Source organism: Anolis sagrei, chromosome 7 (assembly GCF_037176765.1).
Source record: "Anolis sagrei isolate rAnoSag1 chromosome 7, rAnoSag1.mat, whole genome shotgun sequence".
Taxonomy (NCBI): Eukaryota; Metazoa; Chordata; class Lepidosauria; order Squamata; family Dactyloidae; genus Anolis; species Anolis sagrei.
The window spans coordinates 40,032,337-40,056,119 of record NC_090027.1 but is presented as its reverse complement, the minus strand read 5'-3'; the positions used below and the strand labels follow the sequence as shown (position 1 = coordinate 40,056,119).

At 42.6% G+C, this 23,783-nt stretch overlaps 1 protein-coding gene across 1 annotated transcript in view; it reads right to left on the bottom strand.

The window, feature by feature from the left end:
- SIK2 (salt inducible kinase 2) overlaps positions 1-23,757 on the bottom strand; it is a 113,883-nt gene extending 90,126 nt beyond the window's left edge. Inside the window, exon 1 of the mRNA XM_060786943.2 lies at positions 23,481-23,757. Coding sequence (XP_060642926.2) covers positions 23,481-23,696 — 216 coding nt within the window. The 5' untranslated portion in view covers positions 23,697-23,757. The remainder of the gene's footprint in view (positions 1-23,480) is intronic.
- Between the last annotated feature and the right edge of the window lie 26 nt (positions 23,758-23,783).

Below are 23,783 nucleotides of genomic sequence, written 5' to 3'. Positions count from 1 at the left end.
ACATGGAGCGCCGCTGCCTTCCCGCTGGAGCAGTACCTATTGATCTACTCACATTTGCATGTTTTCGAACTGCTAGGTTGGCAGATGGTGGGGCTAACAGCGGAAGCTCACGCTGCTCCCGGATTCGAACCTGCGAACAGCGCTTTAATCCACTGCGCCACCAGGGGCTCCAGATATAGATATAGATATAATGCATGCATGCACACACACACACACACAAACACACACATATACACAGACCGTTGTTTCAACTTACAAACGACCTGTAGTTAAGAATGGGGGTGAGACAACAGGAAGTGAGAGAAAACTTCCCATGGAAAGGGAATTTCACTCCTAGCAGAGTTGTTATTATGGGGAAATTGGGTATTTTTGAATCTCAAAATGGCTCCTACTAGCAAAATTCATACATGTATGCATCCCTAACTTAATAATCCCCAAAGAGAAAACATCCATGAACATAAAATACAATTACAGGCAAAGCTCATCTCACACACAGTGAGAAAACAAAATCAATGCTGTCTGAATTACTACAAGCCGCCCATTTTAACCGTGATTCATGTTCTGTGCATACAGTCATTTATAATCACAGCAATGAGACTGGAGTATAAGCTTTCCTTAGGGAAACCCAAGCCACTTAAAACGCAGGAAATGCAGCACGACCTGCCTACAACCCAGCTCCAACATGATGTTAATGTAGTGTTAAAGAAATGGTGGAAATTCGTTCTGAAGGCACGATGAGAAAAAAGAGCACAGAATGACCAACCAGGCCTGCTCCAGAGACGGCCCTCAAACCCACGCCAGAAACGAATGACCTCTGCAAAGTAGCAGCAACTGTTAAACACACATGCAAAGTAAACCTGAGTGGCATGGGTTTGCTTTACACAAAAATTCCAGATAAAAAAAGGGCACACAGCAAAAGGTAGTCCCTTCACAGCAAAAGGCCTTTACTCTGTACACAAGCCTGAGAAACGATGGAAGATTTTTAAATGTTGTCAAAAAGACAACTGTCAACGGATGCATCAGCTTCTCTAGGTTGGTGTTATGTTCTCTTTTTATACAGTGGCCATCTTTCATGAATGCCTTGGGTTCCTTCGAATGGGATACAGTAATCCCTCACTTTTTGCGGACTCGCTATTTTGCGGTTTTTCAATAAATATTAATGTAAATATTTTTCGCAGTATTTCAGACCTCACCTCTGAGGATGCTTTCCATAGATGCAGGCGAAACGTCAGGAGAAATGCCTCTAGAACATGGCCATATAGCCCGAAAAAACCCACAAGAACTGAGTATTTTAGCTGTTTCACGGGTTTTTGCGGTATTCGACCATTGACATCGACTGGTTCTCCCACCAAATCAGGCAAATTCACTGCCAGTAAGGGCTGGTTTGATAAATTTCAGAAGCGCTATGGATTTAAGTGCAATTGTCTGGATGGAGAGGCTGCCTCTGCAGATAAAGCCAAAGCCAAGGATTACGTCAGGGGTCCTCAAACTAAGGCCCGAGGGCCAGATACGGCCCTCCAAGGTCATTTACCTGGCCCTCGCTCAGGGTCAACCTACATCTGAAACTACTTGAAAGCACACAACAACAACAACAACAACAACAACAACCCTATCTCATCAGCCAAAAACAGACCCACACTTCTCATTGAAATACTAATGAGTTTATGTTTGTTAAAATTGTTCTTCATTTTAATTATTGTATTTTTAAAGTGTTTTTTTGCACTACAAATAAGATATGTGCAGTGTGCACAGGAATTCATTCATGCTTTTTTCAAATTATAATCCAGCCCTCCAACAGTTTGAGGGACTGTGACCTGACCCTCTGTTTAAAAGGTTTGAAAGGTTCCTGGATTACGTGAACAACACATTCAAGGAGGGTTATGTAGTGTATAAGTGTGTGTGGAAGGTTTATAAAGACTTTTTTTTTGTCGTGTCAGGAGTGTCTTGAGAAACTGTAAGTCCCTTCTGGTGTGAGAGAATTGGCCGTCTGCAAGGACGTTGCCCAGGGGACGCTCTGATGATTTTTTTAATGTTTTATCATCCTTGTGGGAGGCTTCTCTCATGTCCCCGTATGAGGAGCTGGAGCTGATAGAGGGAGCTCATCCGCCTCTCTCCGGATTCGAACCTGCGACCTGTTCGTCTTCAGTCCTGCCAGCACAGGGGTTTAACCCACTGTGCCACCGGACTTAAAATAGTGTATAACTACTAAAATAAATGTATAAATATTAAAATAAATATAGCATCCCTACTTCACGGATTTTCACTTTTTGCAGGTGGTCCTGGAACGTAACACCCGCAATAAGTGAGGGAATACTGTATACCATTTGATCTGACCAAGCTTCAGAATATCAAGAATGCTATACTCTATGATTGTGGAGGACAGGCATCTAGGTGTCCTTGTTCTCCCAAATGCTCAAGCTCAGGTTCATCCAAGCGAGATGAATTGCAAAACTGTAAAACGAAGTGCTTCTTTACACAGCTCACAGTTAATATTGATGGAATTGCCATCAGCAGGACATAGTGAGGGCTGCCAGGCTTTAGAACAGCTGGTTAATTATCATGATCAATAGATCACACCAATCGAAAGGTTGGCAGTTCAAAGCCCGGGTCAGGGCAAGCACCCAACCTTCAGCTCAGCTCGCTCTCCATCTAAGCAGTTCAAAAACAGCTGTGAGCTGTGAGTAGAGAAATTAGGCACCACTTAAGCGGGGAGGTATTTTATGGCACCATAAAAAGGAAATACTAGAAAATGCCAGCGATCAAAGGAAGGAGGAAGTCTGTGATGAAAAATGCTCTTCATCATAGAGGATGGAGCGAAAGCACCCCCTATGGCTGGAATCGAGCACAACCTCCAGGACGCCGAAGTTGGGAAAAATGCAGACATATACCTCTATCTGTTGTCTGTCCTGTCTAACGGCATTGGATGTTTGTGTATATGTGTTCTGTGATCCGCCCTGAGTCCCCTTCAGGGTGAGAAGGGCAGAATACAAATGCTGTAAACAAATAAATAGATGGCTTCAAAAAGAGCCAGACCACACTTGCCAATGGCTAGTAGTCAGGAAGACTATAAAATATCAACAGGACATTTCTGAAGATTGATGGCTGTGAAAAACAAGCAGGAAGGCACTGCATGCCAACAAGGTCTGGTTTGTGGCTGGTCACTGTGGGGACAGAAGGCTTTTCTTATGTTTGAGAATGGAGTTCTCTTTCTTTTTCTTCAGGGGATCTCTTCCACATCATGATTCAGGGAAGGGCTTGCGGTCCAAGCAAATTTTTGGGCCTCTTCCAATGTAACCAATTCTTTTACAGCATGTTCCATGGAAGGTCCCCATGAGCATCCATGAAGCATGCTGTAGAGATCTCTTTTATTTACTGGGAAGATCCACAGAAGCTAGTCAGCCATAAGGAGAAAATGGGATCTGCAGGTGGACTATTATCCAGTTGTGACAGAATTAAGAAACGTTCCTCCTCTGCCGTAAGTCTGAAGTGTTGCTAATTCCAACTACTTCAAGGCTGTCCATATATTTTAAGGGCTCAAGGCCCCATACCTGTAAAGACCTGCTTCGAGACCTATTACTTCTCTGTAATAAGATTAAGAAAGGTACAAATCAATACTCTTTTGTGGAAGAATAAAGCACACACTTCCTTTGTTTACCCAACAGATAACCGACCTGCGCAAGCGTCATAATATATCATTAAGATTAGCTCAGCTTTTAATTTAAAGAATAGGGAAAGCCAAGTGAATCATGAGAAGATACACATTTTACTAGGAAAGGCATTCTTATCCGACCCAGGCACCTTGCGCGCCATTCACCAAGGGCACTGCGCATAATGATGTGTATGCAAGCTCTTGCCTCCATTTCAAAAAGCAAAGATATCAAGGCAGTAGTTCACAGAGAGCCATGAAAACATTCAAACAAAGCATGTGTCCTTGTCGACTGGAGTGCTCAAGTACTAGCCTTTTCTCTGCCTGGCATTTTGAGTTGAACCCTGACCCACAACAGTGCGCAAAAGTATGATGTATTACAGATCAATAAATAATACAGGACCAAGACAATACAGCAGAAGGGCTATGTGCATATCGCACAGCACACAATGGAAATAGGGACACTGCTGTCGTAAGATGGGGATGAACCCCTGAAAAGAAGTACTAAACGCACCGGAAGATCATTCAGCTGCCCTGTGCAGCAGTTCGAGGATATTATTTTGCATTCATAGCCATGGCAACAAATTGTCCATTAGGAGGAAAACCAGGGTTATAAGAAGCAAAAATGATCCCCCACCAGGTTTCGTGTGGAAATGGGTGGAATTCACATTGGGCATGCATTTTCATAAAAGCTAACCTAATCCACACTTTCTCGACTGATTCATATGCCTGCGAAACGTGGGCTGTCTACAGACATCATACACAACTCCTAGAACAATTCCATCAGCATTGCCTCCGGAAATCCTGCAAATCTCTTGGGAAGACAAGCGGACAAATGTCAGCGTGCTGGAAGAAGCAAAGACCACCAGCACTGAAGCAATGCTCTTCCACCATCAACTCCACTGGACTGGCCATGTTGTCTGAATGCCCAATCACCATCTCCCAAAGCAGTTGCTCTACTCCGAACTCAAGAACGGAAAAAGGAATGTTGATGGACAGGAAAAGAGATTTAAAGATGGGCTCAAAGCCAACATTAAAAACTGTGGCATAGACATCAAGAACTGGGAAGCCCTGGTCCTTGAGTGCTCCAGCTGGAGGTCAGCTGTGACCAGCAGTGCTGCAGAATTCGAAGAGGCACAAATGGAGGACAAAAGAGAGAAACGTGCCAAGAGGAAGGCGCATCAAGCCAACCCTGACCGGGACCGCCTTCCATCTGGAAACCGATGTCCTCACTGCGGGGGAACATGTGGATCAAGTTTTGGGCTCCACAGCCACCTACAGACCCACCGCCAAGACATTACATCTGGAAGACCTTCATCCTCAATCTATGAGAGATTGCCTAAGTAAGTAAATAAGTAAAGCATAGGCCAAAAAAAAAAAGTTAGAGACTTTGGTTTCATTTCCCTTAATTGTGCAATGATGTTATCTAGTCCAAAACCCTTTTCCATTAGGGAAAAATGTGCAAGAAAGGACAGATTCATTGCAATCTGATGTGAAAAACTGAAGGCTGTGGTTGATACAAAGGTTGATGACACAGACCAAACTGCCTATGGCTCACTGCAAATTATGAATGAATGAATAGTTTATTGTACCAGCCACAGGCCATGCATGACATCAAATAATATACAAACTTTCAAAGTACAATAAGCACTCTCCAATATAAATATTAAAACTTAATTCCATTTGAAATTATAGTAGGAGTGACATGATAACAATAACAACTGTCTGATTTGTACCATCCCAAACTATCTCCATTTCCATTTCCAGCCTCCATTGTGGACTTTACTAATTCAGCTCTGATTTTTTGGGCTGAGACTGCAAATGCAAACTATGAATGATAAAGACAAAGTCAAACATTTGCCATCATTCCTTTGGAGGCAGCTCCTGTTTACATGGAAAACAAATCCTCAGCGACTTATATATGTCTGAAAATATAGTCTGTTAGGAAAATGGTGACATTTATATGTTCAGCTTTGTGCAGTAGGAGCAGAGAGTGTTTGAGGACTGGGATCAAGACGCTTGTGTATGAAAAGCTGTTGTCCTTCCATTGCAAAACATAAACTGTCTACACACTTTTGAGTTCTGTAACAGTGTCACCTCTGACAATTGACTACCAAAGAAGCAACCACATGTTTTGGCCTCAATTCAGAAAATGCAAGAAAATGCAAGTGGGATAAAACTGTTGAAATGGAAACTGAGTTGGAAAATTCATTTAAAATCAGTATTTCTCAACCTGGGGGTCAGGACCCCTGGGTGGGTCGCGAGGGGGATTCAGAGGTGTTGCCAAAGACAATCAGAAAACACATATTTCTGATGGTCTTAGGAACCCCTTTGGCAGAAAAGGTTGAAGATCTCTCCACCTGACCTTCTCTTCCTTTTTGGAAACAGACGGTGAATCCTTTCACCAAAAGCCTTCCTCCGCTGTGATTGGCCGGTCTCTCAGCCAAGGGTGGAACACAGACATGCTCGGCACAGTGTGGTGCACATGTGCAGGCGAGGGAGAGCGTGCAAGGCTGGAGGGAGACTTATGCCAGCAAGTATTTTCAAGGCAGAGGGAAAAGCACCCGTCCAACGTGGGACTGAGACTGGCCCAGCAGAATCAGGAGGAGCAGAAGCAGCTGACGTAATTTGTAATGCTATTTATTAGAAAAAGGATACTTCCCTTTTGTTTTTTTATTAATGCTCTCATTGGAAAACGCATAAAGATGTGGGTGAACTACAACTTTCAAAATCATGAATCAGTCCTTCCCAAATCCCACCAGTAATCCCAGTTGGCCATGTTGGGTCTGTGTGCCAAGTTTGGTCCAGATCCGTCGTCAGCTGGGTTCAGTGCTCTTTGGATGTGGATGAACTACAACTCCATATACCAAGACCAATCATCCCAAACCGCACCTGTATTCACAGTTTGACATGTTGGGTCTGAGTGCCCAGTTTGGTTCCCATCCATCATTGGTGGGGTGTGTTCTCTGGATGCAGTGAGAGCTATAATTATCATGTTGGGTCAGTCCACCCCAAACCCCATCAATATTCAAAGTTGGTCAAATTGGGTATTTGTGCCAAGTCTGGTCAAGAACCATCAGTTGGATGCACATTGCCCTGTCGATGTGGGTGAACTATAACTCCAAAACTCAAGATCAATGCCCACCAAAACCTTCCAGTATTTTCTGTTGGTCATGGGAGTTCTGTGTGCCAAGTTTGGTTCAATTCCATCATTGGTGGAGTTCAGAAGGCTCTTTGATTGTAGGTGGACTATAAATCCCAGCAGCTACAACTCCCAATGACACAATCAATCCCCCCCCCCCCAACCCCACCAGTATTAAAATTTGGGCATATCGGGTATTTGTGCCAAATTTGGTCCAGTGAATGAAAATACATCCTGCACATCAGATATTTATATGATAATTCGTAACAGCAGCAAAACTACAGTTAATGAAATAGCAATGAAAATAACATTATGTTGGGGGCCACCACAACATGAGGAGCTGTATCAAGTGGTTGTGGTATTAGGAAGGTTAAGAACCACTAGTCTACACACTTTTGAGTTCTGGAACAATTCCATCAGCATAGTTAACTGCCAAAGAAGCAACCATATGTTTTGGCCTAAATTCAGAAGAATGCAAGAAAATGCAAGTGGGATAAAGCTTCTGCAATGGAAACTAAATGGGCAAATCCATTATTTAAATCATCTGGCAGTTGACCCAAAACTTAAAGGGAGTAGATGTATCTCTGGGGGTTCCATCTAGTTATAGTCTATTAGTTCATTTCATTCTTTTGTATCTCAACAATGCAATATCTTTGTCTTACAGTATTCACTTGTGGCTAAGGCTACCAATTCAGAACCCTCCAAAGACAGACAACATGTAAAGAGACAGGAGCAGTTTTGATGCAAAACTTTTGGTTCCAGTTTCACAGTGTCAATCTGGTTTGCCGCGGCTCCCTTGCTCTCTGCACGTGACAGCTATCTCCATATAACCTTTCCAAACAATGACGAAACGAATTATTTCAACTGAAGGTCTTCAAGCTATGCGGTTCCAAGAATTCCAGTTCCCAGTAAGTCAGGCGTTTCACAGCAAATCCGAGGAAGAGCATTTTAATGGCTTCCACATAATTCTCTCAACTTCGGGAACATGGAATGGGCGCGAGGGAACATGACACTAAATTAATTCCAAAGCATTTTGAGTGGAGCCAACTTCCAGAGAGACTGTGTCTCAGGAAGTGCTAATGCAATACCAGTCATCACAGTCACATCCCTTTCTGTGGAACACTTTGTACCAAATACTTGGTGTTTGTGCCCTTTTTCCACAGGAAAAAAGGCACAAACAGTATAGTTTTCCTACTATACATTTCTGATTTCTTTTCTCATTCCACAAAATGCATCATCCCTAGTTCTTTATCCTTTCCCACTGAAGTGTGTGAATACATTGCCTAACCTCTCCCCTCTGACAGAGCTACATTATGGACCAAACACCTTCGCAGAAGCACACAAGAAGCTTGGTCTGTCATTGAACATCGAGAAAACCAAAGTGCTCTTCCAGCAGTCACCAGCCAATCCTTCTCCAATGCTGGAAATACAGCTTAATGGGGTAACATTAGAAAATGTTGACCATTTCCTCTACTTTGGTAGTCACCTCTCCACAAAAGTCAGCATTGACACTGAACTACAATACCACCTGAGCTCTGCAAGTGCAGCATTTTTCTGAATGAAGCAGGGAGTGTTTGAGGACCGGGACATCCGTAGGGATACCAAGGTGCTTGTTTATAAAGCTATTGTCCTCCCAACCTTGCTATACGCCTGCGAAAAGTGGACTGTCTACAGACGTCACATGCAACTCCTGGAAAGATTCCATCAGTGTTGCTTCCGAAAAATCCTGCAAATCTCTTAGGAAGAAGCAAAGACCACCAGCATTGAAGTGATGGTCCTCCGCCATCAACTCTTCTGGACCAGTCACATTGTCCGGATGCCCGACCACCGTCTCCCAAAGCAGTTGCTCTACTCTGAACTCAAGAATGGAAAACAGAATGTTGGTGGACAGGAAAGGAGATTTAAAGATGGGCTCAGTGCCAACCTTAAAAATGCTGGCATAGACACTGTGAATTGGGAAGCCCTGGCTCTTGAGCACTCTAACTGGAGGTCAGCTGTGACCAACAGTGCTGTAGAATTTGAAGAGGCACGAACGGAGGGCTAAAGAGAGAAACGTGCCAAGAGGAAGGCGCGTCAAGCCAACCCTGACTGGGACCGCCTTCTGTCTGAAAACCATGCAGATCAAGAATAGGGCTCCACAGTCACCTACGGACCCACCGCTAGGACACCGATCTTGGAAGACAATTCTACTCTGACAACGAGGGGTCGCCTAAATAAGTAAGTAGGTATGGACCAATGCTTCTGTGGTGCTGCCATCACCACCACAACATATGTCTGTCCCATAAACCACATTTACCTGTCTCTAAGAAACTACTATGTCTAAAAATGGTGACACAGACACTCAAAGAGAAAGGAAGTAGACTGCTATAAAGCAAAGAATGGACATTACTAACCAAGTAACTCAGTGTTGCAAGCAACACCCCAATTCAAGTGATTTCTATACTCTTCAAAATATACTGTATGAACTTGATATGGAGACTGGCTTCAAATGCCTACCTAAATAACAGCGTCCCACGTACATGACTACGTGATACAGCATGAAAGGAAAAGCAGCACAGAGAGCAGGGGTTGGGGTAAGAACGTGGAATCGTGCATGGCTTTGCAAGACAACTTCCCCACAAAAGTCATCTCCTCCCCCAAAACCTTCTGGAGTTGTGAACCCAACAATCCCACAAGACATCATCTGAAGGAGAAAAAGAATTAGCACATCCTCAACGTGGTTTTCAGGAGTCGGCACACAGCCAAAGAAGTCTACACCTCGAAATGCAACAGTGGTCAAGAATTAGGACAAGTTAAAAGGTTAGGCAAATTGAACTGAGGAACACCCTCCTCTTTCTGAAGTCTCAAAGTGGGGTACAACACTGGTGCCTCTGAACAAGAGATATACTACAAGGTCTGTGATTTAGTATGTAAATAAGTGAAAATAATGTGGTAGTGATTGCTTGTCACATTAAAACATCTGATGCCTATTATCAGTAGTTTTTGAACAAGAAGTCACATAATTTATGAACTTTCTGACTGAGACAATGGGATTTCGCGATGCTCAAATGTTTCAAGTACATTATGCTACCTACTACCCCAGCTCTACAGTTTACCAAGAGCAAACAAAGAGGGACGAGACACAGCAAGCCCTGGGTTCATACATTGCTCCCTCTTAATTCGCAGCCAGACAGGGTTGGGAAGCTTTAGTTCGGTTGCTATTTGTTGTGTCATCCAACCCTGAAACTACGATTTACTGTTAGTGGGTTATTGTAGGTTTTTTCGGGCTGTATGGCCATGTTCTAGAAGCATTCTCTCCTGATGTTTCACCTGCACCTGTGGCAAGCATCCTCAGAGGTTGTGAGGTTTGTTGGAAACTAGGAAAATTGGGTTATATATCTGTGGAAGATCCAGGGTGGGAGAAAGAACTCTTGTCTGTTGGAAGCAAGTGTGAATGTTTCAATTGGCCGCCTTGATTAGCATTTGATGGCCTGACAGTTTTTAGGTGTGGCTTGTTACTGCCTGGGAAATTCCTTTGTTGAGAGGTGATTACGTGTTCCTGCTTGTTTCTTGTCTGGAGTTCCATGTTTGGGTTTTGTTTTTTATTTACTATTATAATTTTTTAGTCCAGATTTTGTTAATTTTCATGGTTTCTTCCTTTCTGTTGAAATTGTCCACATGCTTGTGGGTCCCAATGGCTTCTCTGTGTAGTCTGACATGGTGGTTGTGAGAGTGGTCCAGCACTTCTGTGTTCTCAAATAATACGCTGTGTCCAGGTTGGTTCATCAGGTGCTCTGCTATGGCTGATTTCTCTGGTTGAAGTAGTCTGCATGCCTTTCATGTTCCTTGATTCGTGTTTGGGCAATGCTGCGTTTGGTGGTCCCCATGTACACTTGTCCACAGCTGGATGATATACAGTAGACTCCTGCAGAGGTGAGAGGATCCCTCTTGTCCTTTGCTGAACGGAGCATTTGTTGGATTTTCTTAGTAGATCTGTAGTTAGTTCAATCAACCTGGATTCAATAACTATGATTTTTAAGTTGGGTTGGAAGGCGCTCTGGTACCACAAGATACTCTACTTCATCACACTAGAAAATGAATCCACTTTAAATCTAGTTTCTGCCTACTGCAGAATTCTGGGGTTTGTAGTTTAGGGAGGCGCCTATAACAGCCTCAATAAACTACAAACCTCAGAATTCTGCGGGAGGCAGAAACCAGATTTAAAGTGGATTCATTCTCTGGTGTGATGAACTCAGCAAAGCCGACCTTAAGAAATGGGGCCACACAGTGGAGTCCACAACATGCAAGTGTGGAGAAGAGCAAACCCCAGACCACTTACAACAATGCAACCTGACCCCTGCCACATGCACAATGAGGACCCCCTTACAGCCATACGAGAGGCACTCCAAGTGGCCAGCTTCTGATCAAAGGAAATCTAGTATAATGCCAAGTTTTTAACTTTTTTGTGTTTTTAGATACATTACAACTGTACCCTCAATTAGCTTTTAACATGAAAAATAAATAAGTTGGGTTGTTTTTTAAACTACGAGGGTTGAATGAAAAGTAATGCCTCCACCTTCGTAACTCCTCAACAGATGGCAGTACCGGTATGTGGCAAGTACTGGCTTGTTTAGTAGACTCTCCTCTACAGTTCCATTTTGGTGGGAAGCCTTAGCATTGAACGGTTGTGTTGTTAAACGTACAAAGTATGGAACTCTGCACAGATGGTCGGTTAATGCAATTTAAGCAATTCTTGAAAACAGAAGGTGTCACCCCAAAGGAGATTCATCAGAGAATGCAAGCTGTTTATGATTGTGTTGTGTGAGTACTGTGCATCACTGGGCAAGTAAGTTTAAAGATGTTGAGGTGGGAACATCTGACTTGTGTGACAGACAAGAAGTTGGATGTCCTGTAACAGCAACCACCGAGTTTCACAAGCAAAAGGTTGACAGATTGAGCCAGGATGACCGTCGTATCACTCAGAGATAAATTTCAAGCACAATCGACATTTCACAAGAATGTGTGGGTCACATTATTGCATTGCTTGGATATCAGAAGATCTGTGCACAATGGGTTGCAGAAACAGTGTGTTGACTTCTTCTGTGACGGCTTCAGAAAACGTGTTCATTGTTGGCAGAACTGTATCCAATGTCTGGTGATTATGTGGAAAAGTGAATAGTGGTAGTTAAAGAGCACATTCTAAGGATTATTTCTGCATTTGATTTATTAAAATATTCCCATCCAAACCCAAGTAACGAAGGTGGAGGCATTACTTTTCATTCAACCCTCGTAGCTGCAGGTAGCATGCTCAAAATGGCAACTTCATACCACAACTACTGAAGCCTGATTATTTCAACTAACTGTAGCTCAAGTTAACTGGATAGCAAGCCACAAGTTAAGCCAAATAGGAGCAAAACATTCCCAAAACCAAGCAGGAGAAAACAGGAGGACATCATCAGGGAGCTCACTATCATTAAGCCTGACTAGTTCAAAGGTAAACTAAGCTACAGCCTAAAAGTGACACTTATACATCACCTACAAATATCGGATAATACTAAAGGAAGCAAAATATAGCTTTTAAACATAAGAGAGATGGCAGTATTGATGCAAATTTACATGAGGTTGAACTCCTAGAAGACAACGTGATGCAAGTTCCACTTGAGCTCACTTGGGCTTCAAGAGATGTGATGATGGATATAAATAGAAAGCTAAGTGGAGAATAAGAAAAGGACTCAGGAGATATTACCAGGATGGCCACAAGACTGGAATCTCTCCATGTTGGCAGCTGTCAACATTTGAAAGGGAAATGCCTTTCAAATCTGAATCGGGTAAACTGCTCTCACTAAGAATGAAACCCATTTGAATTTATGACTCCTTTCTGCAAGAGAAAAGCTTAACTATGGATCCATATTCCACACTCCTAAGCATAGAATGCCCAAATTGATATGCTACCACTAATTATTGCATGCCAACGGTAAAGGTTTCCCCTTGACATTAAGTTTAGTTGTGTCTGACTTTGAGAAGTGTTCATCTCCATTTCTAAGTCGAATAGCCGGCATCGTCTGCAGACACCTCCAAGATCATGTGGCCAGCATGACTGCATGAAACACTGTCATTTTCCCTCCAGAGCGGTACCTATTCATCTACTCACATTTGCATATTTTCAAATTGCTAGGTTGGCAGAAGCTGGGGCTAACAACAGGAGTTCACTCCACAGATCTGAACCATCAACCTTTCGGTCAGCAAGTTCCACAGCTCAGCGGTTTAACCCGCTGCGTCACCGCGGCCCCACTATTGCACGTTACTCAGTTTCAAATTATGTATTCATCTTATTCAAAACTATAAACAAAAATGATAGCATTCTTTGAAGGTCCTGATTCACAAAACTTGGGTTGTAAAGCAAAAAATATTTTAAAAGAAATGGCCATTCTGTTGGATCCATGTTTCTATGTATTTATTTGACGTTTGCTCACATTTTCTCTCCAAACTGAAATTTTAGGAGATGAATGAAGCAAATATACATTACAGAAACACAATATTTCTAGTTCTCAGCCTGTTCTTATACACAGGAACCAATTTAGGATTTTGGATTTCCTTTTGTAATACGGATAGCTTCTCAAACTTGTTCAAGGCCTTCAGAAAACACTCAATAAAACTTTAAGAGTAGAGAGAAACGATCATGAAACCACATCAGTTAGGAAACTAATTTTCATCAGGAACAAACTTTCACTGTCTTAAATGTCTTTTTAAAAACATTGGTTGTAGATGCTCCAATATTACGCAACAAACAATGTTCCAATATAATATTTAGCCCAGCTACCTATCTATTCAGTAAACTATAATTACGTGTACTTTCTGCTTTCTTTCTTCCCCTCCAAGACTTGAACTGTATTTAATATGTAGCTTCCTATGGCCTTAATTCAATACGCAGACAGAATGATTCATATACTCTGGAGGTAAAACAGAACCATCCTTCTTTAAGCTGACGCCAGGTCAAGAAAAACAGTTTTGCGATCTGCTTAAAATGGATGCACGACTTGGAGTTCCAAAGATTGTGATTTGGAACAGATTAAACCACAAGTCCTGCCGTCATTCTGATCCAAGAAGTAAATATGTGTGTGTATAAAATATATAAACTTATATAAATTAAAACGTAACGTTCATTTGTGGGATTAACATAACTCAAAAACCACTGGATGAATTGACACAAAATTTGGACACAATACACCTATCAGGCCAACGAGGGACCATCACTCATAAAAACACTGAAAAACACAGCAGAAGGGACTTAAAAAGCCAAAAAACAAAAATTACATTACAACACAAGTGCAAAACCACATATATACGCAAATACACACAAATATATATATACACACATATACAAACACAAAACACATATACATAGACTGGGCCACAGCAATGCGTGGCAGGGGCTGGCTAGTCTATATATATAAAAATGTAATGTGCATTTGTGGGATGCACGTAACTCAAAAACCACTGGGTGAATTGACACCAAATTTGGACACACACCTATCAGGCCAACGAGTGACCATCACTCATAAAAACACTGAAAACACAGCAAAAGTGTCTTAAAAAGTCGAAAAAACAAATATTAAATTACAACGCATGCGCAAAACTACATATATGTACGCAAACACACATATTCACAAATATATATATACACACATATACAAACACAAAACACATATACACAGACTGGGCCACAGCAATGCGTGGCAGAGGATGGCTAGTCTATATGTATAAAAATTTAATGTGCATTTGTGGGATGCACGTAACTCAAAAACCACTGGATGAAATGACACCAAATTTGGCCACAAGACACCTACTGACTCAAGGAGTGACCATCACTCAAAAAAATCCCCAAAAAACAGCAAAAAGAACTTTACAATCCAAAAAGGTAGAAGACACAGCGTGTGCACGCAAATGAATTCCATGGCCCCACCCCCTCCTGTGCGAGGACACAGCAAGTGTGAGAGGCACTGCTGACCAATCTCCCTCTTGCAGCCAGAGCAGGAGCTAGGAATGGACGGCACAATGGTGGGTCCGGCAAGGGGGGAGCTCCATCCACGCCAGGGAAGGAAGGAGAGGAAGAAAGAAGGAGAGAAAGAGGGAGAGAAGGAAAGAAAGAGAGAAAGAAGGATGGAAGCAAAGAGCGAAGGAAGGAAGGAGGTAGAGACAGAAGAAAGGAGAGAAAGAGGTAGAGAAAGTAGAAATGAGAGAAATAAAAGACAAAGAAAAAGGGAGGGGAAGGAAGGAAGAGAAGGAAAGAAAAAGAGAAGGAAGAGAAGAGGGAAGGAAAGAAGGAGAGAAAGAGGGAGGGAAAGTTGGCCACAGCAACGTGTGGTGAGTACAGCTAGTATATTATTATTGTTGTTGTTGTTGTTGTTATTATATTATTATTATTATTATTATTATTATTATTATTATTATTATTATTATTTTTATAGCAAAGAATCTGGCACAAGCCAGTCAAGGTAGTCCCAGTGGTGATCGGCACACTGGGTACAGTGCCTAAAGACCTTGGCCTGCACTTAAACACAATCGGCACTAGCAAAATCACCATCTGCCAGCTGCAGAAGGCCACCTTACTGGGATCTGCACACATTATTCACCAATACATCACGCAGTCCTAGACACTGGGGAAGTGTCCGATGTGTTGTTGTTTTTTTGTCGTGTCAGGAGCTACTTGACAAACTGCAAGTCGCTTCTGGTGTGAGAGAATTGCCGTCTGCAAGGACATTGCCCAGGGGGACGCCCAGATGATTTGATGTTTTTATCATCCTTGTGGGAGGCTTCTCTCATGTCCCCACATGAGGAGCTGGAGTTGATAGAGGGAGCTCATCCGCCTCTCCCTGGATTCGAACCTGCGACCTGTTGGTCTTCAGTCCTGCTGGCACAGGAATTTAACCCACTGCGCCACCGGGAGCTCCTACGTGTGACCCAATACAACAGCCGGCAGAGTGTCTGCTGTGGACTCATCTTGTTATGTTTCAAATAATAAAAATAATAATAATAATAATAATAATAATAATAATAATGTTTGTGATTTTGTGATACGAAATCCAGCATATAGATCTCATTTGCTGTGACCTACTGTGCTTTTGTGTCAATAATAATAATAATAATAATAATAATAATAATTGTTATTTTTATTATTATATATCTCACTCCAATCTAGATCTGGAGATGAAGCCCTCAAATACTGTTTCCTGGGAGCAAAAGTCACAGCAAAGTTTGCCATGACTTTCTCGCTTGGGAAGCTGTGAAAGGGAAAAGGAACCACTTCTCCCTTCCCTCTTCGAGTGAGATGCCAAGATTGTGCCAAACCTGGATTAACTTCTTTGCCTCACTTGCTGTTGCTATGAGAGAGAAAAAAGAGGACAAAGGAAATCATACATCCCACCTCATTCCCAGCTCCTGGAAAGGAAATGACTGTGGTCAAGGCTACAAGGACAAAACGCCAGGAGAGGCAAAGGCTGGCCGTGTCCAAAAAAGAACAGAAGAGGGTGAAAACGGAAGAAGAAAAAAGGCTGTCCTCATGACTTCCAGAAGAGGTTTCCCTCTTAGTCCAGGGAAAATATTTGCCCAGAAACCTTGCATAATAATAATAATAACAATGGAAGGTGCAATCCTTTTCTAGGCCAGATCCTACTTAATAACAAAGCCTCTACCTCCCTATTATCATTATTATTTGAAAGGTAAAAGTTTCCCCTTGACATTAAGTCTAGTCATGTCCAGCTCTGGAAGTTGGTGCTCATCTCCATTTCTAAGCCAAAGAGCCAGCGTTGTCCGTACACACTTCCAAGGTCATGTGGTCAGCATGACTACATGGACCAGCGTATTATTTACTGTATATACTTGAATATAAGCCTAGTTTTTCAGTCCTTTTTTTAGGCTGAAAAAGTCTCCCCCGGCTTATATTCGAGTCAATGTTATTTATTATTTTATTTTTGTTGTTATTATTCCATTTATTATTTTACTCTATTTATTATTGTTATTGTTACATTTATTATTTTACTCTATTATTATTATTATTATTTTACTCCATTTATTATTACTGGAGGACATGTAAGCATATTTACATTGATGAAGGTTAGAATAATGGTTTAATCAGAGTTGGACAGTCTTATCTTGAAACTTTGGATGTGGCTCTTATCTAAAACAGTCTTATCTAAAACAGTGGATGTGGCTCTGAATGAGACATGCCGCACGGGGTGCCTGCGCCCTACACCACTGGAGAAATTACACTGCTTAGCCGGTATTGCACCACCTGACACCCGCCGGGAAGTAGCAGCCAATAGTGAAAGGACCAAGGCAGAGCCATCTCCAGCTCATCCCCTGTTTGGGTATCAGCCAGCACGTCAACCACTTAAATCTAGAAATAGTTTTCTAAGATCTACACAGACACTAGCTGGAAAACCTCAGCAAGCGAGAGTCCAAAAGTGGCAGGCTCAAACCCAGAACCTCAACCAGTGGCTGATACCAAATGAGAGACTCCCCCCTGGGCACACAAAGGACTGGGCAATTTGGAAGGCGCTGAACAGACTGCGCTCTGGCACCACAAGATGCAGAGCCAACCTCAAGAAATGGGGCCACAAAGTGGAATCCTCGACATGCGAGTGCGGACAGGAGCAAACCACTGACCACCTGCTGCAATGCAACCTGAGCCCTGCCACATGCACAATGGAGGACCTTCTTGCGGCAACACCAGAGGCACTCCAAGTGGCCAGGTACTGGTCAAAGGACATTTAATCAACTACCAAACTCACAAATTCTGTATTTTGTCTGTTTGTTTGCTTTGTTTCTGTTAGTAATGTAATATAATTGACTGGTTGCCCTGACACGACAAATAAATAAAATCTTGAATTATAGTTTTATGTAAATATTCAAAAACATGTAACCTACTAATGCCTAAATTAATATAATTGGTATCTATTTTTATTTTGAAATTTACCTGTAGTGGATGCATTTCCCACCCTCGGCTTATACTCGAGTCAAAACATTTTCCCAGATTTTTGTGGTAAAATTAGGTGCCTCGGCTTATATTTGGGTCAGCTTATACTCGAGTATATACGGTATTTGAATCACGCCACCAATTTCCCATTGCAAAGTCTCCATCTCAGACTAACCTTATTGTAAATACACACGTATCATAACCAAAATCAAACTATTCTTTTCTTGAGATGCAGTGCCCTTCCTGATGCCAAATCCTTGCACTTCTTTGGTGACTCCATCACCGAATGTCTGCCTGTTCCAGCTTTCTTAATTTCTATTTCCTGCCTCTTACAATATTTTTCCAGTTCTGAAAAATATTAGCTTTTTCTCCTCTGGTTTCAAAGGGACTGCCACCAATTTATCACTGCCACGTTCTCCTTTTAGGAACACTAACCATGAGGGAGATTCTCACAGCTCATTCTGTCCTATTTCTTTTCCTTTGGGCCTCTTTGAATTTCAAAACCCTTCCGCATCTTCCGTGTCCCCCTTAGTTTCATCTTCTCCTCCAGCTTATTTTGCTTTCTTAGCCGAAAATGGGATTACGGGCTTCTTGTCTTCACCTGGGGCTCAAGTGAAAGGAGGACATTTCAGGGCTTCACCTTTAAGACGGATGTATTTTAGCATGTTTTCATGGCTCGGAATCCACGTCCTCAGATGGAATACAATAGTCAAGCTTCAGATACAACTGGGGGTGGCAGCCAGCAAAATGGGATGAAGAAAAGGGCAACTGCAGCAGGGATCATTAAATATTTCCAAAATCTGGTTTAATGCAAAACTTCTGTCTGTAAGTAAAAGTAAAGATTCATTTCCAAGGCTATTTTATGGAATTCTAGAGTTGGAAGACACCTTGGTGGGCCATCCAGTCCAACCCCATTCTGCCAAGAAGCAGGAAAATTGCATTCAAAGCACCCCCAACAGATGGCCAGCCAGCCTCTGCTTCAAAGCCTCCACCACACTCCATAGCAGAGAGTTCCACTGCTGAACAGCTCTCACTGTTAGAAAGTTCTTAGATCATAGAACGATAGAGTTGGAAGAGACCTGGTGGGCCATCCAGTCCAACCCCATTCTGCCAAGAAACAAGAAAATCACATTCAAAGTGCCCCCAAAGATGGTTATTCAGCCTCTGTTTAAAAGCCTCCAAAGAAGGAGCCTCCACCATACTGCAGGACAGAGTTCCACTGCTGAACATCTCTCACAGTCGGGAAGTTCTTAAGATCATAGAGTGATAGATTTGAAAGAGACCTGGTGGGCCATCCAGTCCAACCCCATTCTGCCAAGAAGCAGGAAAATCACATTCAAAGCACCCCCAAAGATGGTCATTCAGCCTTTATTTAAAAGCCTCCACCACACTCCAAGGCAGAGAGTTCCACTGCTGAACAGCTCTCACTGTTAGGAAGTTCTTAGATCATAGAATGAAGAGACCTGGTGGTCATCCAGTGCAACCCCATTCTGCCAAGAAGCATTAAAATCGCATTCAAAGCACCCCCAACAGATGGCCTGCCAGCCTCTACTTCAAAGCCTCCAAAGAAGGAGCCTCCACCACATTCCAGAGCAGAGAGTTCCACTGCTGAACATCTCTCACAGTCAGGAAGTTCTTAAGTCATAGAATGATAGAGTTAGAAGAGACCTGGTGGGCCATCCAGTCCAACCCCTTTCTGCCAAGAAGCAGGAAAATCACATTCAAAGCACCCCCAACAGATGGCCATCCAGCCTCTGTTTCCAAAGAAGGAGCCACTTCAGTCCAACTTCAGTCCAACTCACAAAAGCATGTGCAAGAAAGAAAATGTATTACTACTCTATTGTTTGTAGGGTTCAAGGTAGTTCTAGGATTTCTTCTGCAATCATCCACTTTCTTCAATACTGTCATGAAACTGCATTAAATGGTCAGTGTAGATGGGGTGTTATTTTTCGCAATAAGTTGTTCCCAGGATCTATCTATTCTTGTTCTGAATAGGAGCTCTCCAACAGCACTTTGTCGCTCATTTTGCCGAAAGTGACTCCTTCCTATCCATGTGCATTTTAAAGTGACACTCTGATTAAATTTTGAGAGAAGCGGGGAAGACGATCAAACTCATTTTCACCGAGGGCCATGTTAATTAGCCTTATAGTTACCTTCAAAGAGGTGTTGAGCTGATGGACAGAGAATCCAAATGAGCCAACTATAATTTTATTTACTTAGTGGTCCATGCTCTTCCGCTTCTACCCCAAATTTGGGTCCCCAGATGTCGCTGAACAATTACTCCCATCACTTCTGATTACCCACTCTGTTGGTATAGTGGGTAAACCCTTGTGGCAGCAGGACTCAAGACCGACAGGGGAAAGCGTGGATGAGCTTCCTCTGTCAGCTCCAGCACATGAGAGAAGCCTCCCACAAGGTGATAAAACATCAAAACATCTGGGCGTTCCCTGGGCAACATCCTTGCAGACGGCCAATTCTCTCACACCAGAAGCAACTTGCAGTTTCTCAAGTCATGGGGAAAAAAATAGGGATGATGGGAATTGCAACCCAATAGAATTTGTAGCTCTGAAAGGACAGGAAAAGGCTAAAGAGCATTTTAAAGTCAGGCGTCATATCCACAAGCCTTGGATCTCAATCCAACCCCTGCTCTCCTGACATCTGGAGGAAAGTCACCTAAAATGACACGGCCAGATTCGGCCCGTGGGTCTTGGATCTGACACGTTTGCAGTAAATCAGAACAGCCAAAACAACAACGGAGAGTCCCTCGAACTTTGATTTCCCTCCTCACCGGGATTGAGGTTTCATCCTTCATTTCACAATTATTTTGAGGAATGCCAAGGCCTCTCCCAAGTCGCAGGTGGAAGAGACGGGAGGCCAGGGCTGAGGGTCCTTGGAAATGAAACTTTATAATTTTAGTTTTATTATATTTATATTTATATTATATTTATTTATTATATAAGGGAGTCAAGGCGGCTTACAACAAAATAATCAGTAGCACACATTCAATGCCAACAGAAATATATAAACAAATCAAAACCAACTCAATAAATAATGACAACTTAAATAAATAAGACGTAACATGTATCTTTTGTCACCATAACAAAGCAAAGGAGGAGAAAACAGGGGACAGATTCTTTGGAAGGAAAAGGAACCCCAAAAAGAGAATATGGGGGGTGTCCCATAAGCTGGAATACGAAGAAGAAGTGGGGGCAAATCAGGAAGGAATGAGCAATAAGTTATAATTTGGATGGAGAAAGAAACCATAAAGGAGCATGAGGGACAGGTTCCCTTCCAAGGCACCCCACAAAGTGGAAAGAGAGAAGGAAAGAGAGAAAGGAAAGTTATTGGGGGCAAGGAAATTATTATTATTATTATTATTATTATTATTATATTTATTTACTTCATTTATTTATTTACTTCATTTATATACCGCTTTTCTCAGCCCTTAGGCGACTCAAAGCGGTTAACAGCAGCAAAAATTCAATGCTAAACATCATAAAAACAAATAAGGGACAGTTAAAACAGTAGCATAATAAGCGATTAAGCATCAGTATAACAAATCATTAGCCTTATACTGACACAAAGCCACAGTATATCACAGCAAACTAGATTTATATGCTGGATTTCATATTATTATTATTATTATTATTATTATTATTGGAAAGCCAGGTAACATCTCCCAACAAAGGATTCCCCCAGGCAGGAACGAGCCAGGCTTTGAAGCTGCAAGGCCATTCAATGCTTATCAAGGTGGCCAATTGCAACTTTCACACTTGCCTCCAACAGGCAAGAGTTCTTTTTCCCAGAGAAGGTGCAAAGGGATTCCCTTCCAAGGTAATCCATATGGTGGGAAAAGAGAAGAAAAGAGAGAAAGCAAAGGGAAAAAAAGAAAAGGAAAAGGAGAAAAGAAGGAAAAAGGGAGAGAAAGAAAAGAGAAATGGAGAGAAGGAAAAAGAGAAAGAAAGGAAGGAAGGAAGAAAAGAAGAGAGAAGGAAAAGGAGAAAAAAGAAAAGGAGAAAAGGATATGTAAGAAAGAGAGAAAGGAAAAAGGGAAGGAAAGAGAAAAGAAGAGAGAAGGAAAAAGAGAAAGAAAAGGAGATAAGAAGAGAGGAGGAAAAGGAGAAGAAGAGAAGAGAGAAAGAAAGAAAAAGAGAAGGAAAAGGAGAAAAGAAAAGGGAAAGGGAAAAAAGAGAAAAGCAAGAGAGAAAGAAAAAGAAGGAAAGGGAGAAAAGAAGAGAGGAGGAAAAGGAGAAGAAGAGGAGAAGAAAGCAAAAGAGAAGGGAAAGGGAAAAAGGAGAAGGAGAGAAAAAGAGAAAAAGAGAAGGGAGAAAAGAAAAGGAAAGGAAAAGGAGAAGAAGAGAGAGAGAAAAGAGAAAGAAAAGGAGAAAAGACGAGAGAGGTAAAGGAGAAAAAGAGAAGAAATAAAGAAAGAGAAAGAGAGAAAGAAAAAGAGGCGGAAAGGAGAAAAGAAGAGAGGAGGACAAGGAGAAAAGAGGACAAGAAGAGAGAGAGAAAGAAAGAAAGAAAAAGAAGGAAAGAAAGGAAGAGAGAACGAAAAGGAGAAAGAGGAGAAGAAGAAAGGAAGAGAGAAAGAGGAGAGGAGAAAAAAGAGAGAAGGAAAGGAGAAAAGAGGAGAAGAGAGAAAGAGAAAGAAAGAGAGAAGGAAAGAGAAAGGAAGAGAGAACGAAAAGGAGAAAGAGGAAAAGAAGAAAGAGAGAGAGAAAGAGAAGAGAAGGAGAAAAAAAGAGAGAAGGAAAGAAAAGAGGAAAATAAGAGAGAAAGAAAGATAGAGAGAAGGAACGAGAAAGGAAGAGAGAACAAAAAGGAGAAAAAGAGGAGAAGAGAGAAAGAAAGAATTGAAGAGAGAAAGAAAAGGAGAAAAAGAGAGAGAGAAAAGGAGAAAAAGAGAAGAGATAAAGAAAGAAGAAAGGAAGAAAATAAGGAAAGGGAGAAAAGAGAAGGAAAAGGAGAAAAAGAGAGAGAGAAAAGGAGAAAAAGAGAGAGAGAAAAGGAGAAAAAGAGAAGAGATAAAGAAAGAAGGAAGGAAGGGGGGAAAGAAGGAAAGGGAGAAAAGAGAAGGAAAAGGAGAAAAAGAGAAGGAAAAGGAGAAAAAGAGAGAGAGAAAAGGAGAAAAAGAGAAGAAAGAAAGAAAGAAAAAGGTAAGGAACGGGAGAAAAGAGAAGGAAAAGGAGAACAGAAGAGAGAAGGTAAAGGAGAAAAAAGAGGAAGAGAGAAAAGAAAGAAAAGAAAAGAAAAGAGAGAAGGAGAGGGGTAAAGAAAAGGAGAAGGGACAAGGAAAGAGAAGGAAAAGGAGAAAGGAATGAAAGACAGAGAGACAAGAGAAGGAGAGAAAAGGGGAGAAGAAGGAGGAGAGAGAAAGAAAAGAAAGAAGAAGAGAGAAAGGAAAGAGAGAGAGAGAAGAGAAGGAGACAAGGGAAGGAGAAAGAGCAAAGAAGAGAGAAGGGAAAGCGATGAGGAGGTCTTTTCACAGTCTTGCCCAAATGCATTGTTATTATGACTATTCTAAGACAGGCCTGAGCCAACTTGGGCCTTCCCTCCCTCCCTCCCGTCAGGTGTTTTGGACTACAACTCCCACAATTCCTCACAGCCGGTAGGCTGTGAGGAATTGTGGGAGTTGTAGTCCAAAACACCTGACGGGAGGGAGGGAGGGAGGGAAGGCCCAAGTTGGCCCAGGCCTGTCACAACGCAAGAGGCCTGTCTCTCTCTCTCTCCCTCACCTCGCTGCGGGTGATGCGGTGCCGGCCCAGCTTGACCACGGCGAAGTTGCCCTTGCCCAGCGTGCCCTCGATCTCGTAGAAGCCCACCCGGACCGGGCCGGGACCCCCTCGCGGAGGAGGAGGAGGCGGCGGCGGCGGAGGGAGAAGCAGAGACGACGCGGAGGAGGAGGACGAGGAGGCGTCCGGGGGAAGGCGGCGGGGCTCGGCCATCACCATGCTGCCCTGCGCAGCCCCTCCCAGCCACGTCCGCCTCCGCCGCTGCCTCGCGGAGGACTGAGGCGACGACCCGGCCCGGCCCCGCCC